This window comes from Pangasianodon hypophthalmus, chromosome 11, assembly GCF_027358585.1.
Source record: "Pangasianodon hypophthalmus isolate fPanHyp1 chromosome 11, fPanHyp1.pri, whole genome shotgun sequence".
NCBI classification, from domain to species: Eukaryota; Metazoa; Chordata; class Actinopteri; order Siluriformes; family Pangasiidae; genus Pangasianodon; species Pangasianodon hypophthalmus.
The window spans coordinates 19,884,274-19,898,955 of record NC_069720.1 but is presented as its reverse complement, the minus strand read 5'-3'; the positions used below and the strand labels follow the sequence as shown (position 1 = coordinate 19,898,955).

The 14,682-nt window shown below is 37.1% G+C and overlaps 2 protein-coding genes across 2 annotated transcripts; one reads left to right on the top strand and one right to left on the bottom strand.

The window, feature by feature from the left end:
* Positions 1 to 18: 18 nt before the first annotated feature.
* On the bottom strand, positions 19 to 5,751 carry pole4 (polymerase (DNA-directed), epsilon 4, accessory subunit). Its single transcript, XM_026925573.3, has 4 exons — positions 5,370 to 5,751; positions 3,640 to 3,724; positions 3,509 to 3,550; positions 19 to 287 (listed from the first exon to the last, which is right to left on the bottom strand). The coding sequence occupies exons 1-4, from the start codon at positions 5,607 to 5,609 to the stop codon at positions 274 to 276; spliced, it is 381 nt and encodes a 126-aa protein (XP_026781374.1). The 5' UTR covers positions 5,610 to 5,751; the 3' UTR covers positions 19 to 273.
* A 2,455-nt stretch (positions 5,752 to 8,206) lies between these two features.
* On the top strand, positions 8,207 to 14,292 carry LOC113527125 (serine/threonine-protein kinase NIM1). Its single transcript, XM_026914652.3, has 4 exons — positions 8,207 to 8,547; positions 11,082 to 11,375; positions 11,896 to 12,164; positions 12,992 to 14,292. The coding sequence occupies exons 1-4, from the start codon at positions 8,526 to 8,528 to the stop codon at positions 13,730 to 13,732; spliced, it is 1,326 nt and encodes a 441-aa protein (XP_026770453.1). The 5' UTR covers positions 8,207 to 8,525; the 3' UTR covers positions 13,733 to 14,292.
* Positions 14,293 to 14,682: the final 390 nt, after the last annotated feature.

Here is a 14,682-nt window from a genome sequence, read left to right as displayed (position 1 = left end):
TAATAATAATAATAATAATAATAATAATAATACGATTTTATTTCAACATTAAAATATTTTGCAAGAGCATAGTAGTATTCACAAATAAAATTGTCACTTCACAGACAAATTTCACACATACATTTGTCAATATATTCTAAGCTGTACATGTTCATACTAAAAAACTGACCGAAAACAACCCCATTTGTCCTAAAAATAGAGTCCCCAGGCCAAAACTGTACAAAAATAAACAAAATATCAATCTTTTCCTTATTACAGGAAGGCACGTGCAAGTTAGTCCAAGGTACCTGAAAAAAAAAAAAAGACAAAATATAAGAAACATATCACTTAATTGTCATCTTGCAACAATGATTGACAGAAATATTACAGATTTATATGCAAAACATCACATAGTTGGCACAGGAACATCAAAACTGGACTAATACAGGTTACTGAATTTAAAAATGAGTGTTCAAGTTCTTCAGTGGCCTTCAGAGCCCTTGGATTTTAACACTTAACAGTACACTGCACACATTCACACTGCAGTGAATCAACAAATGCCCTTCTCCTGCCACTGGCCACTTGGCATATCATTAAAAAACAAGCACTAGCTGTCAGGAGTAAAGTGCACAGCTGTAGTCGAGGTTTGTGCCCCACTGAAACAAAGGCTAATGCAGGCTATTTATGCATATGCTTTCAGACATCTTTGTTCATGTTTCTTGAATGTACTTACATCCCACTGAGTGCTGGATGTGCACTGGAGTATTAAATAAATTAAAATTTTATCCTGCAGTATTTATTTTCTGCTTATTTTGGAGGTCTTCTGTTGGGTATACTGGGCTATACAAAGTGACTTCCTATCATTTTACTGTTATAATCCTGCTTTAGTTGCTATAGCACTGCTGTCCATTTCTTCCATTTTGTATTGCACTAACAAATTCTACAAGAATTCTAAAAGAAATTCTAAACTTTTTTTCTGCTCTTCTCACCTGCTTTACATGATTGTCACTCCCACAGTCTTCTGAGGAGGACTTTTGCCTGTCTCCATAGAAAATCAATGTTTTCAGTCGCTACAATGTGAATGTCCTATAAGCCAAATTTTGCAATTGCCTAATATACGCTTAACAGCCACTTTATTAAGAACACCGGTACACCTGCTCATTAATGCCATTATCCCATCAGGCAAACAAGTGGCAGCAGCACAATGGATAAAATCATGTCGATACAGACCAAGAGCTACACGCATCAAATATCAGAATGGGGGAAAATGTGATCTCAGTGATTTTGACTGTGGCATGATTGTTGGTGCCAGACGGGCTGGTTTGAGTATTTCTATAACTGCTCTCCTGGAATTTTCACGCACAACAGCCTCTAGAGTTTACTCAGAATGGTGCAATAAAGAAAAACATCCAGTGAGTGGCAGTTCTGCAGATGGAAATGCCATGTTGGTGAGAGTGATCAATTGAGAATGGCCAGACTGTTTTGACAGAAAGGCTACAGTAACTCAGATAACCACTCTTTACAATTGTGGTGAGCAGAAAAGCATCTCAGAATGCACAACACATTGAACCTTAAGGCAGATGGGCTACAACAGCAGAAGACCACGTCAGGTTCTACTTCTCTCAGCCAAGAACAGAAAGCTGAGGCTGCAGTGGGCACAGGCTCACCAAAACTGGACAGTTGAAGACTGGAAAAATGTAGCCTGGTCTGATGAATCTCAACTTTTGCTGAGGCTCACTGATGGTAGGGTCAGAATTTGGCACCAAATCCATGAATCCATGGACCCAACCTGCCTTGTGTCAACAGTCCAGGCTGGTGGAGGTGGTGTAATGGTGTGTGGGGAATGTTTTCTTGGCACACTTTGTGCCCATTAATACCAATCAATCATTGCTTGAATGCCACAGTCTATTTGAGTATTATTGCTGACCATGTGCGTCCCTTCATGGCCACAATTTCGTCTCAAACTGGTTTCATGAACATGACAATGAGTTCAATGTTCTTCAGTGGTCTTCGCAGTCACCGGATCTGAATCCAGTAGAACACCTTTGGGATGCGGTAGAACAGGAGATTCACAGCATGAAAGTGCACCTGAAAAACCTGCAGGAATTGCGTGATGCAGTCATGTCAACATGGATCAGAATCTCAAAGGAATGTTTCCAAAATCTTGTGGAATCCATGCCATGAAGAATTATGGCTGTTTTGAGAGGGAGGGAGGCTCTACCCAGTATTAGTGTAGTGTTCCTAATAAAGTGTTCACTGTGTGTATATTGTTTCAAGAGATGAAATTATCTATTTAAAGATACAAGATTTTGTCCATATCGCCCAGTCCTAGTATGAATGTCACAGCCTATCCAAGTTATGTTTCTGACCACATGCTTCCCTTTATGGCCACAATTCAACTATTTTATAATGGCTACTACCAGCATGATAATACACCATGTCACAAAGATCAAGTTATCTCAAAGTGGTTCCATGGCAAGAGATCAGTATATTTTAGTGGCCTCTCCAGTCACCAGATCTGAATGGGTGTTCTTAATAGTGGCCGGTCGGCATGTCCAACAACATCACAATCACATGATACAATATTTTGTCATGACACATCTAGCATATTGTATAGTCCATATCTAGGAAATAAGGCACACAAAAATATAGGCTAGCGTTTCTCCTCCACTTTCTTTTTCTATGCAGCAGCCATGACTCACTGACTTGAATTCCTACATTTCATACATTTCGTTGTTGTTTGTTTAATTGTTTGGAAGTTAATGTTCAGTAAATCATATTAAACATTTGCTGAGGTCCAATTTGTTCCTTCTCACTACAAGCAGGCATTTGGGTCATTTTAAAATTCACAGCTTTTGAGCACTGTTTTTCCCCTTTTTGTTTTCTTTTATTTTGTTAGAACAAAATATAAATAGAGTCTCTTACTGTTGAAGTAATTTTTAATTATTTTGCATTTGATTGTGTTTAATTCATATAATAATTTTTCATTATTTTTATGAAGAGTGACAATAATTATGACACTGTAATAACACTGTTTCTGTATGGTATCTAAACATTTTTTGTTTCTACATGTACAGAAAGAGGGTTTAAGATTATTTTTATTAGTGTGACATTTATTATTAGTGTGACTTAACATGCTTTCTGAAAAATTGCAGGCTTGAGGGCATTAATATAGGGAATACTATCCATCCATATAATAAACATTTCCTTTAAAAGTGCTGTCCAACAGCTGAATATATAAAGCCAAACTAAAGCCCAATATCAAAATCATTGCAAAATTAGTTTAACATTTAAAATGCAATAAATAATGTAATTAATAATGCAGTACCATTTTTCTTAAATAAAGTAGCATTAAAAACATGCAATCTCCTTAAACAGACTAGTTATTCCACAAAAGTACTAAAGTGTGCTAATATGGCTGTTTTGTAAATTAAATGCTTCACTTTTTGGTTAGTGATGTCCAGTCAAAATACCCAAGAACTGATTTCAGACTAGCTAGAAGTCAAACGTGTGTATTTCGTTTACTTACCCTCTAGAAATGCAAACTCGTCTGCTGCCTCAATAGCATTGTCTGTCGAAAAGAGATGCACAGATTACTAATACAGGAGTACGGTTCAGAATCAGATTAAAAGTCACTAATCTTAAAACGCTTTAACGTACCTAGATCTTTCCTCTGTAGCGTTTTCCTTTTTCCTTGCTGTGCATAAACAAGCGCATCCTTGGCTATCATTTCCACAAACAGCTCCTTTAAGATTAACATAAAAATTGGGATATTCTTCATCAGGACTGATTGGCCTACACAGAGCACATAGTTAGATAATAACTTTAGGAACCAATGTCAATGTCATTGCACCTAGCAAACTAGATCACACATCCCCTATTACTGTATGTGCAGCAATCAAGCCATAGAAAAACAACCGTGATTATACATAAAGCTACACAGAATCACATCACAGCTGCTGGTTGTACAAGTTGAGAGATCAGGTTCGACTGACTCACCGCCAGTGTATAATGCTTATGTTCTCAACATTTAATCACTAATCACCACTGTTCCCAATAACCAATCACTAATCACCATTCCTCCCAACAACCAATCACTATTCACCATTCTTCCCAATGTCCAATCACTAATCTATATTGTTCCCAACATTCAATCACCATTCTTCCCAACATCCAATCACTAATCATCATTCTTCCCAACATCCAATCACTAATCACCATTCTTCCCAACATCCAATCACTAATCACCATTCTTCCCAACGTCCAATCACTAATCACCATTCTTCCCAACGTCCAATCACTAATCACCATTCTTCCCAACGTCCAATCACTAATCACCATTCTTCCCAACATCCAATCACTAATCACCATTCTCCCCAACATCCAATCACTAATCACCATTCTCCCCAACATCCAATCACTAATCACCATTCTTCCCAACATCCAATCACGAATCACCATTCTTCCCAACATCCAATCACTAATCACCATTCTTCCCAACATCCAATCACTAATCACCATTCTTCCCAACATCCAATCACGAATCACCATTCTTCCCAACATCCAATCACTAATCACCATTCTTCCCAACAACCAATCACGAATCACCATTCTTCCCAACATCCAATCACTAATCACCATTCTTCCCAACATCCAATCACTAATCACCATTCTCCCCAACATCCAATCACTAATCACCATTGTCTCCATCAATCAATCAATCAACTGTCTCACCTCCACGCTTTTTTGGTTTAAACTCTCTTCTTGGCTATTTTTACAAGCGCTAAAAGAGAATTATTTCTGTAACCAATTCCTTCATGTCTATTTCCCAATTCATTTCTACCACTGCTAGATTTTTGTCTGCTTTCTTCACAGAAATTATTGTATAGGTTTGACTCTCTTTTGTAAATATGTAAATACGTAACAGTTAGTCCGTGGTGCCAGGAACAAACACGACTATACATCTAGTACTCTGATATAAGTCTGTCTTACACTTATGTTATATTCTAAGTATCTTCAGAAGACCTTCTTTCTCCATGTAACACGTTTTGATATGCAAACAAAAATGGCGATTCATGAATATGCAAATTAGTTCGTGACGTCAGCGGGGGACTTCTAGAACCTTTTACAGCGTGCATTAGCTACTTTCCCCTGAAAAGCATTGACTGCGCCGGCTGAACTTATTATCTGGGTAATAATATAATTAGCTCAAATGCTATTTAAGCGCCTAGCTAGCTAACATTTTATCAGTCACGGCAAAGACGTGCTCTGAATTTCTAACTCGTGTGACAAACTTGACCAAGCTAGCTAGCTAGCAGGAGATAAGATTACATTACACTATTAGGGTTACATTACATTAGCTAGTTAAACAGTAATGCATGCATACTCACCGTGGCTTTAGCGATGATGAACACAGACTCCTGACTCGCCAGGCTCACGTCCGGGTCAGCCTTCATGAGGGCTTTAATCCGGGACAGGGGTAATCTGGCGAGGCGATGCTGAGGGCCGGCGGCAGGCCCGCTGTGCTGTGACTGCTCCTCCTCGGGTTCATTTCCCCGCACTTCCTCCTCACCCCGCTCGTGCTCCGGCTCTGAGGCACACACACTCACCGCTACTCCCGTCATGGCCATAGTCACCCCGGTGCTGAATACCTGCTGCAACAATCCCTACAGTAAACATGCGATTTGAAATGTGTATTGAACGCGCGCTATTTTTCTCCCACCAAATCACACTACAGAGGGGAAGGGGCGGGGCGCTGGAGCGACGTCATGTCGTGACGTAAAGGTTATAGGTTACCCCACTGGAGATAAATAAAACAGATTTTATTTTATTTTATTTTTTAATTGAGAACCATGCATATTGTACAAACAAGAGAACTTATAACCAAGCATGACAAGAAAAAACATGACAATTACAGAAAAAAAGTTTTACATATTAAACAGATACACAGTTCTTTTTGCTTTCAAGTTTTTTACTTTTAGATATCGCTTCCAAATAATGTCATTTTTCAATTGTTCAAAAAATAAGCACTTTTTCATTCCATTTAACTTTATGAATATAGTAAGTCAAATATAATATATATACTAGATTTTTATCACCATCAATTGAGAAACACTTTAAGATCACATCAGTTTCTATCAAATGAACAGCAGTCCTAGCTTCTTTTTATAACACCTTCCAAAAAAATTGTACCATAGGACAAAATAAATGAATAAATAATAATAAATAATGGAATTTCAGATGCTCAGTTAAACCTCAGCAGTTTATTCATGATTACTTTTTTATTTTATTATTATTATTATTATTATTATTATTATTATTATTATTATTATTATTATTATGTTATTTATTTATTTTTTTGTGGCAACATGCTGAGAAGGTCAGTCCAGACCAGACCTCTCTATCCCAGGCCACAGATTCCAGCTCATTCTTTGGGAGTCCCAGATGTTCCCAAGCCAGCTGTGCGATGTTCTGGGTCTGTCTCAGAGCCTTCATCCACTGGGATGTGCCTGATACAGCTCTAGCAGGAGTCGACCAGGGGAGCATCCCTGTAAGGTGCCCAAACCACCTCCTCTCAATTCGGAAGAGCAGGGGCTATACAGGCTCTCCAGGGTTATCCACCTCCTCACTCTATCACGGAGAGTAAAACCAGACCCCAGAGGACAGAGGAAACCTGTTACACAGACAGTAACCAGAACTCAGAATCGAACCAGAGACCGTGGAGCTGTGAGGCAGCATCGCTACCCACTGTGTCACTGTGCCATCCCCAATAAAGTTGATGTTACAGTGATGTTACAGTTGTTATTTGCCTTGTCCTTACATGCAACAAACAATCATACTTAGTTAAACTTATATATAATTTTTGACATGATGTAATTTGAATAGGCATATTTTGTTTATATCTGCAGCCTAAATTAGTTAGTTGATGACTGCACAATACATAAAACCCCAAAAGTGAAATGGTATCCTGTCCTCTGTCCTCAATCTGAGCTAATTTGACAGAAATCTTGAGTTTGTCACTAAGCACAGAAATAATTTGTGAACAAAAGTAATTATGGTTGATCTGAAAAGAAGTGTACTGCTAATATTAATTTGGCAGTAAGTGTAAATGTTGTGTTAAAAAAGTTTTTGTTTTTTTTTGCATATTTTCTCATGTCATGTAGAGAGAAGACAAACCAATATGCAAAAGTAAGATATATCCCTGGGGTGACACTTAAAGCTAGAAGAGTTTCCCTTTGAGAAATAAGTTCTAGGCAGAACATTTTTAGGAAATTAGAACTGTTCAAAAGAACCGTCAAGGAACAATTTTTTTCTACGAATGTAGCATCTTATTGGTGTTGTTATGGATATGATGTGTCTGAATCATGCTATAGAAATCACACAGCTGCTTGGTTAATTGTTGTTTCAAACAACTGAAATAGAAATTAAGAAAAATAGGAATGGAACAAAAATGATTTTCTTCAAAAATGATCTCAGGCTATGTTAAAAAAAAAGTTTACATTAAGATTTTTAAAAAATGCAGGTCTCTAGTGAGCTTAATCTCTCAGTTGAAACAATTTCTGCATATCTGGTGAAACATGCTGCGTTGTGGGGACATTTCCTCACATTTGATGGATAACTGACAGAGTATTTGAATATAGACCTAAATGAGCAATCCAAAGAGTGATTTTTTTTATGTTTTGGGCTGTCTGTCTGTCAATCCATCCATACGATATTATCATTAGTGTAATATCTCAAGAACGAGTGGTTGAATGTTTGTTGGATTTAGAATTATCATTCTAATTAGCAGATGATCTGATTAGATTTTGGAATTGATCTCAATGGGGTCAAGGTCACATCAAGGTCAAATGTCTGAAATAGTTTTTCTTCAATAGCTTCCTTTCTGTTTGTCATACAGAACATGTTTGTGTTCACGTTCACGTTCAGGAACTGAAGGCCCATTTTCTGGCTAATTATCCATGTGTCCGTTGTCCATAAATCCAAGATTCTCATTAGTACATTATCTCAAGAATGAGTGCTTGTGGAATTATAATTCTAACCATTAGATTTTGCAATTGATCCAAACAGGTTCTAGGTCACAGTAAGGTCAATAGCTTCCTTCCTGTAGAGATATATTTTAAGGGTATTAAAGGCATACAAAGGCCACAGTATGGTCAATAGCTTCCTTCCTGTTTGAGATATATTTTAGGAGGCATACAAATTAGTATCCAGAAGGACTAGACTTGTTGGTGGTGGAGGCCCCATCAATCCTGTTGGCATCGAGTTCTGCTTGTTTTCCTGTGCTCACAACTTTAACTTGCATGCAATTGGCCTGTTGTACTTTTTATATGATTATGTTATTATATATTACTGACTGCATTCCCTTCTCCCAGACTTCACAGTTGAGGTGTTAGAGCAGCACATGTCTACAGTGTTTTCACAGGCAGCAACAGCTCAGATATTAATACGTTCTCCTAATTGGATTGACCCTTAATGATCTGCAGAGGTTTAGAGAGACAGAGCACTGTCTTTCTCAGTATAGACGGTTCTCTGCTACAGACAGTAAGATGAAGGACCCCCAACTACCAGGTAAGTGTTCAATATACATTCAAATTACATTCATATTCTATAAACCAATGAAGAATACAATCTAAATACTCAGTGTGGGTGAACTTTCCTTTCTGATTGTTGGTTGTTTCATCCTCTATCTGTATGTTTTTACCTCTATTTTTATATTATTCACACACATTATATATTAAATATTTATAACATGTAATAAATATTTGCTCAGAAATTAAAATATTTGGCATCTATGATTTTTATTGGTCATATTTAAGGGTTCTGTTTGTTTACTTTCTAAATCACAATAGATAGTGTAACACACATGATGCCCAACATATACAGTTGAGGTCAAAAGTTTACATATCCCTTTCAGAATCTGCAAAATGTTTATTATTTTACCAAAATAAGAGGAATCATACAAAATGCATGTTATTGTTTATTTAGTGCTGACCTGAATAAGATATTTCACATAAAAGATGTGAAAACTTTTGAACAGAACGGAGATGTGTACATTTTTCTTATTTTGCCTAAATATCGTATTTTTTCATTTAGTACTGCCCTTCAGAGGCTACAGAAGATACTTACATGTTTCCCAGAAGACAAAATAAGTTAAATTTACCCTGATCTTCAAATTCAAATAGTTTTCACCCCCCGGCTCTTAATGCATGGTTTTTCCTTCTGGAGCATCTGTGAGCGTTTGAACCTTCTGTAATAGTTGCATATGAGTCCCTCAGTTGTCCTCAGTGTGAAAAGATGGATCTCAAAATCATACAGTCATTGTTGGAAAGGGTTCAAATACACAAAAAATGCTGGAAAACCAAAGAATTTGTGGGGCCTGAAGGATTTTTCTGAAGAACAGCAGACAGTTCAGGACAAACAAGGGACTCATGAACAACTATCAGTAAACAAAAAAACACAGTTGTGGATCATTCAGGTAACAACACAGTATTAAGAATCAAGGGGATGTAAACTTTTGAACGGGGTCATTTTTATAAATTCAACTATTATTTTCTCTTGTGGGCTTTTATGTGAAATATCTTATTCAGGTCAGCACTAAATAAACAATAACATGCATTTTGTATGATCCTCTTATTTTGGTAAAATAATAAACATTTTGCAGATTCTGAAAGGGGGATGGAAACTTTTGACCTCAACTGTATGCTCTATTAACCAATTCGCATAATCGCAAAATTCATGAAAATTCACAAAAGCTCAAACCTTATAGTCTCTTTGTTCTATAAATTAAATTTTGTTTTTGTTCAATTCGATTTGTTCATATAATTTAGGATAATGAGAAGTAAAGGTTGAGTGTCACCAGATGAAAATAAAAGTAAGAGATTTGCTGAAATCTATTTTTAGAAATAAAGCTAGTCCTTAGCGTGTTAATCTATACCTGGCCTCTAATCTCAAACTGTTACAACATCTTTTCCCTGTCAATGGTACTGCCTTGATCTGTCCATGCTCGTGAAAGATAAAGGGATTAAAGTGGAAGGGATGGAACACTGTGGACTATAAAAATAAATCCTAAAAATGCAACTGTAACAATGGAAAAAAGAAAGATCTTCACTTTTATTTTCATTAGAATTAAAGATTGTTCTTTCTTAATAGAAGAATCCATTATATAATTAATTACCTCTCTAAAAATGTTCCATCGCCCCTAGTAAACAGTGTCAAGGGCTGATTACAATTTGCTTACTGTTCTGTCCTGATCATGCTGTGTACATGTCTGGGAGATTTAACATGTGGTGTCTGATACTTCCACATGCTGAGTACTTCCACGGTCATCCAGTCTGACCCAGACTGTCGCTAATAGAAGATCAATCAAATGAAGTACTCAGCATTCATCCTGTGCTACAGTGTCTTCTAAACCTTTTCAAACCTGTGAAATACTTGCCTTACAGACTGAGATTTTGTGATCACATTTAAAAAAGATTAAACATAGCACAGTTATGGAGTAATAACCATTTTACACCTTTGAAAAATAGTGATTAAAGAGAATAGCATCAAGAGCACATTACATTACATCATTGAACTGCTCTCAAAGTTTTTTCTTTTATTGCCAAAAGTTTTAAAATGTTGCAATTACACCGCAAAAATGCTGAGCATTGCTTTTGGCTGTTGTGGCCTAAACTATTTGCCTCCTAACATCTGGATTTTAATTGTGTACTTACGCCAGAAACTCCTGAAATATATCACAGATTTATCCTCAACAGACATTTAAACTCCTCACATATACAGACAGATGATTAGCATGCATAGGATGACCTGTAAGTGATTCAGACAGACTTATAAGCAAGGTCATCCTCTTTTCTTCCTTACAGCTCATCTGAATGAAAGTCTAAGCACATCCAATCTTTACTGATGTTCTTGACTAATCATTGACCCATGTATTGCTAGTCCCTTTGTGCTGATCTATGAATAATATGTTTGGAGGTTTAACTGTATATTCTTTATTCTAAATAACTTAAGATGTACATTGTTTAACCATTCTGGGAATCTAAAATGAGAGGTTAATGGATTTAATCACTAAATTTATTCCTGTTCTTCTGATCTTTACCCAGGTTACAAATTCCAGAAGACATGTCCAAAGCGATTTGAGGATAAAAAAACAAACAACCAAACTGTGATCAAACCCACCAGACCTCCACTGCTGGGGTCCAGAGCACCAGCTATAACAGCAGAGCAACAAATGAAGCAAACACCGTTTGAAAGAGTTGTGTATGACATGTCCCACAATGAAACAGTCATCAGCGACATTATTCTGGGCAAAAGGATAGCCTTCTACGAGCTCAGAGGGGAAATCGGCACTGGCAATTTCTCGCAAGTCAGACTTGGTGTTCATGCCTTAACTAAAGGTGAAGTTCTTGGAAACTATTAATTGCATCCTGTTACTGTTATTTGCAAAAACGATGAAAAATCAGGGCTTACTGTGTATGCTTTAGAGCAGTGTTTCCCAATCCTTGTGCAGGCTCTTTGTGGTTTTCCTGCACCACATAAAAACTCTCATACGATCAATTTAACAATGACTGTACATGCCAGTAACCAGAGCTGATCTATTCTCATAAGCATTCTGTAACGTCACAGGACCTCCTTAGGGAATATAAACATCATTTCTAACTCTTTTCAACGTTAGTCAGACATACTGATACCTGAAAGAAATCTAGGGTAATGTGGGTGTGTAGTTGACTGCAAGTCTTTCTTAGGCCCATAGTTGAACTTTATATAAAGACTTGAGTTACATACATGCCAGGTATATTTGACCATATTCCACTTCCATAACCCACTATAGCCAGCCATTTCACAACATTTAGATATATAATGGTTCACTTTTACTCTTTGTTGATGTGTCCTCTGTCCTCTTCTCTCTCTATCCAGAGCGTGTGGCAGTCAAGATTCTTAATAAAAGGCGCTTGAACAAGAAGACACAAATGTTATTTGCTTCTGAAATTTCCTGTTTACAAAGACTGTCTCATCCAAACATTGTGCGACTTTATGAGGTGGTTGAAACAAGTAAGCACCTGTACTTGGTTATGGAGTATGGCAGTGGAGGAGACCTCTTTTCACGAATCAGCACAAGGGGACGCCTGTCGGACTTGGAGAGCAAGCTCAGCTTTGCACAGATCATTTCTGCTGTTAAATACATGGTGAGAAGAATGTGGTTCCCACATAAAAGCTGATCTGAGAATTAGAATTAGCTTATGTTGAAAGTAATCCTAAATTAGCCTTTCCATAGAAGTTACTATACATTGACCTGAAGTCTTCTCCTTAGCTGTATCATAAGAATTATGCACTAAATTAGGTATTAAAATTTTTATGAATATACTTCAATGAGCAAGTAACACTTCACTTAATGGTGGTGCTAATAGTGCTTTATGACACCTACATAGGACCTTCATGACAACTCATGTAAGCCTACATAAACATTTGTTAAGGCTTATTCCAACAGACGTCAGCTGTCAAAGTCTGTTTTGTCAATCTTGTCAAAGTTAACAGAAGACCTAATTAAAGTAATATTTTTACTGACTTAAGGTTGTGTGATGACACTTTCAGGCTGACCTTCACTAGAAAGTCATGACAACTGATGACATAATGATGATGATGTGACATAAGTTAAAATTTCTGCTTGTAAGATTTTTAGGAAAACATACAACAAATACATGACACTGTAATGAGAGAGTTACAGTATGTATGTTTTATGAGATAATTGTCATATTGTTTGAACAGGCATCAGCCCAGAAAGTGTCATTTTATTTCAACAAAGTCTATATCACTTGGCATGAGTGCTGTGTCAACTTGACATTGAAGTGTAAAGCCTTTATAAATGTTTATGCAGGTTTAATCAGTTGTTATAAATGACTTGTGTAAGTGTTATGAACATCCTTACCCAATATAGTAGACTATCCTCAGAAACATTAGACGATATGATCAGAGGAACTAAGAGGAACTAATTTTTTCTTTTCTACCATTCCAGCATGAGAGCAATATAGTTCATCGTGACCTAAAGGCTGAAAACATTTTCTTCACTACCAGCTACTGCATCAAGATAGGTGATTTTGGTTTCAGCACTGTAAGTGGCCCAAGTGACATCCTGACCACATTTTGTGGCTCTCCTCCTTACGCGGCACCAGAGCTGTTTAAGGAGAAAGGTTATGTGGGCCGTTATGTAGACATCTGGGCACTGGGTGTTTTGCTGTACTTTATGGTGACTGCTACCATGCCATTCAATGCTGAAAACCTGGGCCGTCTAAAGCGCTGCATCTTGCAGGGCATCTACACCATCCCACAGTACGTTCCTCAGCCCTGCCAGCAGACCATTAAAGGAATGCTAAGGCCTGTTCCTCCAGACCGCAGCAGCATTTCCCAGATCATGACCAGTTCCTGGATGAGTGGCATTGAGTACCCAAAGCCTTTTCCTTGCCTCAGTCTGACACCCAGTCACCTGGTGGAGCCCTCCCAGGGCCTGAGTGCAGAGGAGGAGGAAGTCAAGTTAGTGTTGAAGGACTTGGGAATTAGCAGCATGCACCTGCAGAATAACACTTGCGTAGACTTGTGCAGTCCCATCACAGGAATATATCGTATTTTGCTGCATGGCATTCAGAAAAGGAGATTGGTGGAGGCTGTGGGATATTCAGCACTGAACCCTGAAGATTTATGTGACAGGAAGCAATGGAGCAGCAAATATGACCCCTCCACTGTCTGTACTGTGCTGTAAAGAATCATTGCACCAGATAGAAGATACTTGTATTGCACACAGGAGACATATAGGAATTGTACTGAACTCCAAAAAGCATATTTTTCAAAATCCCATTGCATGTATACATGTGTAAAGGAAGTAATTAATAAATTTCCTGTCTCTCTAGGCCAGTATGGTTATATGCTTATATGCATATATACTACATTCAGAAATTACTGTATGTATATGTACAGTATTTCATTACATTTTTTATATTGTGCATAGAAAAATGACTTACATGAACTACATTTTACATTTAAGATTATGTAACCATACAGTATAAAAGAGGTCGATACCTTTATATTGATGCACGCTAACCACTAATAAATTACAGTGCGGTGTTAAAATAATTAAATACTGGAATTCATTTTAAGGCCTGAAAGTGACTTGTTATTGTACATCTGTAAACAAAAGATTAAAAACCTTCCCAAGGCATTGGGTAGTAGTAACTGAACTCTGCTCATATGAAGTCATACAGATATAAAACATTAAATAGTCTATGTGTCTCAGAGTCTTCTATTACAACCCCATAACAAGAAATATAAGGAGCTCATCCAAGTTACTTAATGAAATTTCCACCAGATTAACTTGTTACTTAGTTGTTGCAGAGCTTGGAAACAGTTACAAAGATAAAGATAATACTGCTTAAAGTGTTTTACTAGAGGCTTAGAGTGAGTGGCTGACGCAAAGTTTTAATCACCGTAATTGTCCTTAGTATTTAGTAGTTATTTTGTGGCACCAGCTAATGAATCACTCTTGCCATTTTGATAAAGTTGGTATAGAAGAATGATGTTATAATAGTGCATTTAGTACTTTCTTTTTCAACATTTAAACTGTGAAGTCTGTGTAAATTGGTATTCATTTATACATTTACATTTAATTTTTAACTAAATGAAATGTTCCATCTTGACCTAGTATTTAGTCATTTG

Coding starts and splice junctions, on each gene's coding strand:
- pole4 (XM_026925573.3), bottom strand. CDS start 5,609: ATGGCCATGACGGGAGTAGCGGTGAGTGTGTGTGCCTCAGAGCCGGAG. Junction 3,725..5,369: donor TCATCATCGCTAAAGCCACG/GTGAGTATGCAT, acceptor TTAATCTTAAAG/GAGCTGTTTGTGGAAATGAT. Junction 3,551..3,639: donor GCTACAGAGGAAAGATCTAG/GTACGTTAAAGC, acceptor TCTTTTCGACAG/ACAATGCTATTGAGGCAGCA.
- LOC113527125 (XM_026914652.3), top strand. CDS start 8,526: ATGAAGGACCCCCAACTACCAG. Junction 8,548..11,081: donor GAAGGACCCCCAACTACCAG/GTAAGTGTTCAA, acceptor ATCTTTACCCAG/GTTACAAATTCCAGAAGACA. Junction 12,165..12,991: donor TTTCTGCTGTTAAATACATG/GTGAGAAGAATG, acceptor CTACCATTCCAG/CATGAGAGCAATATAGTTCA.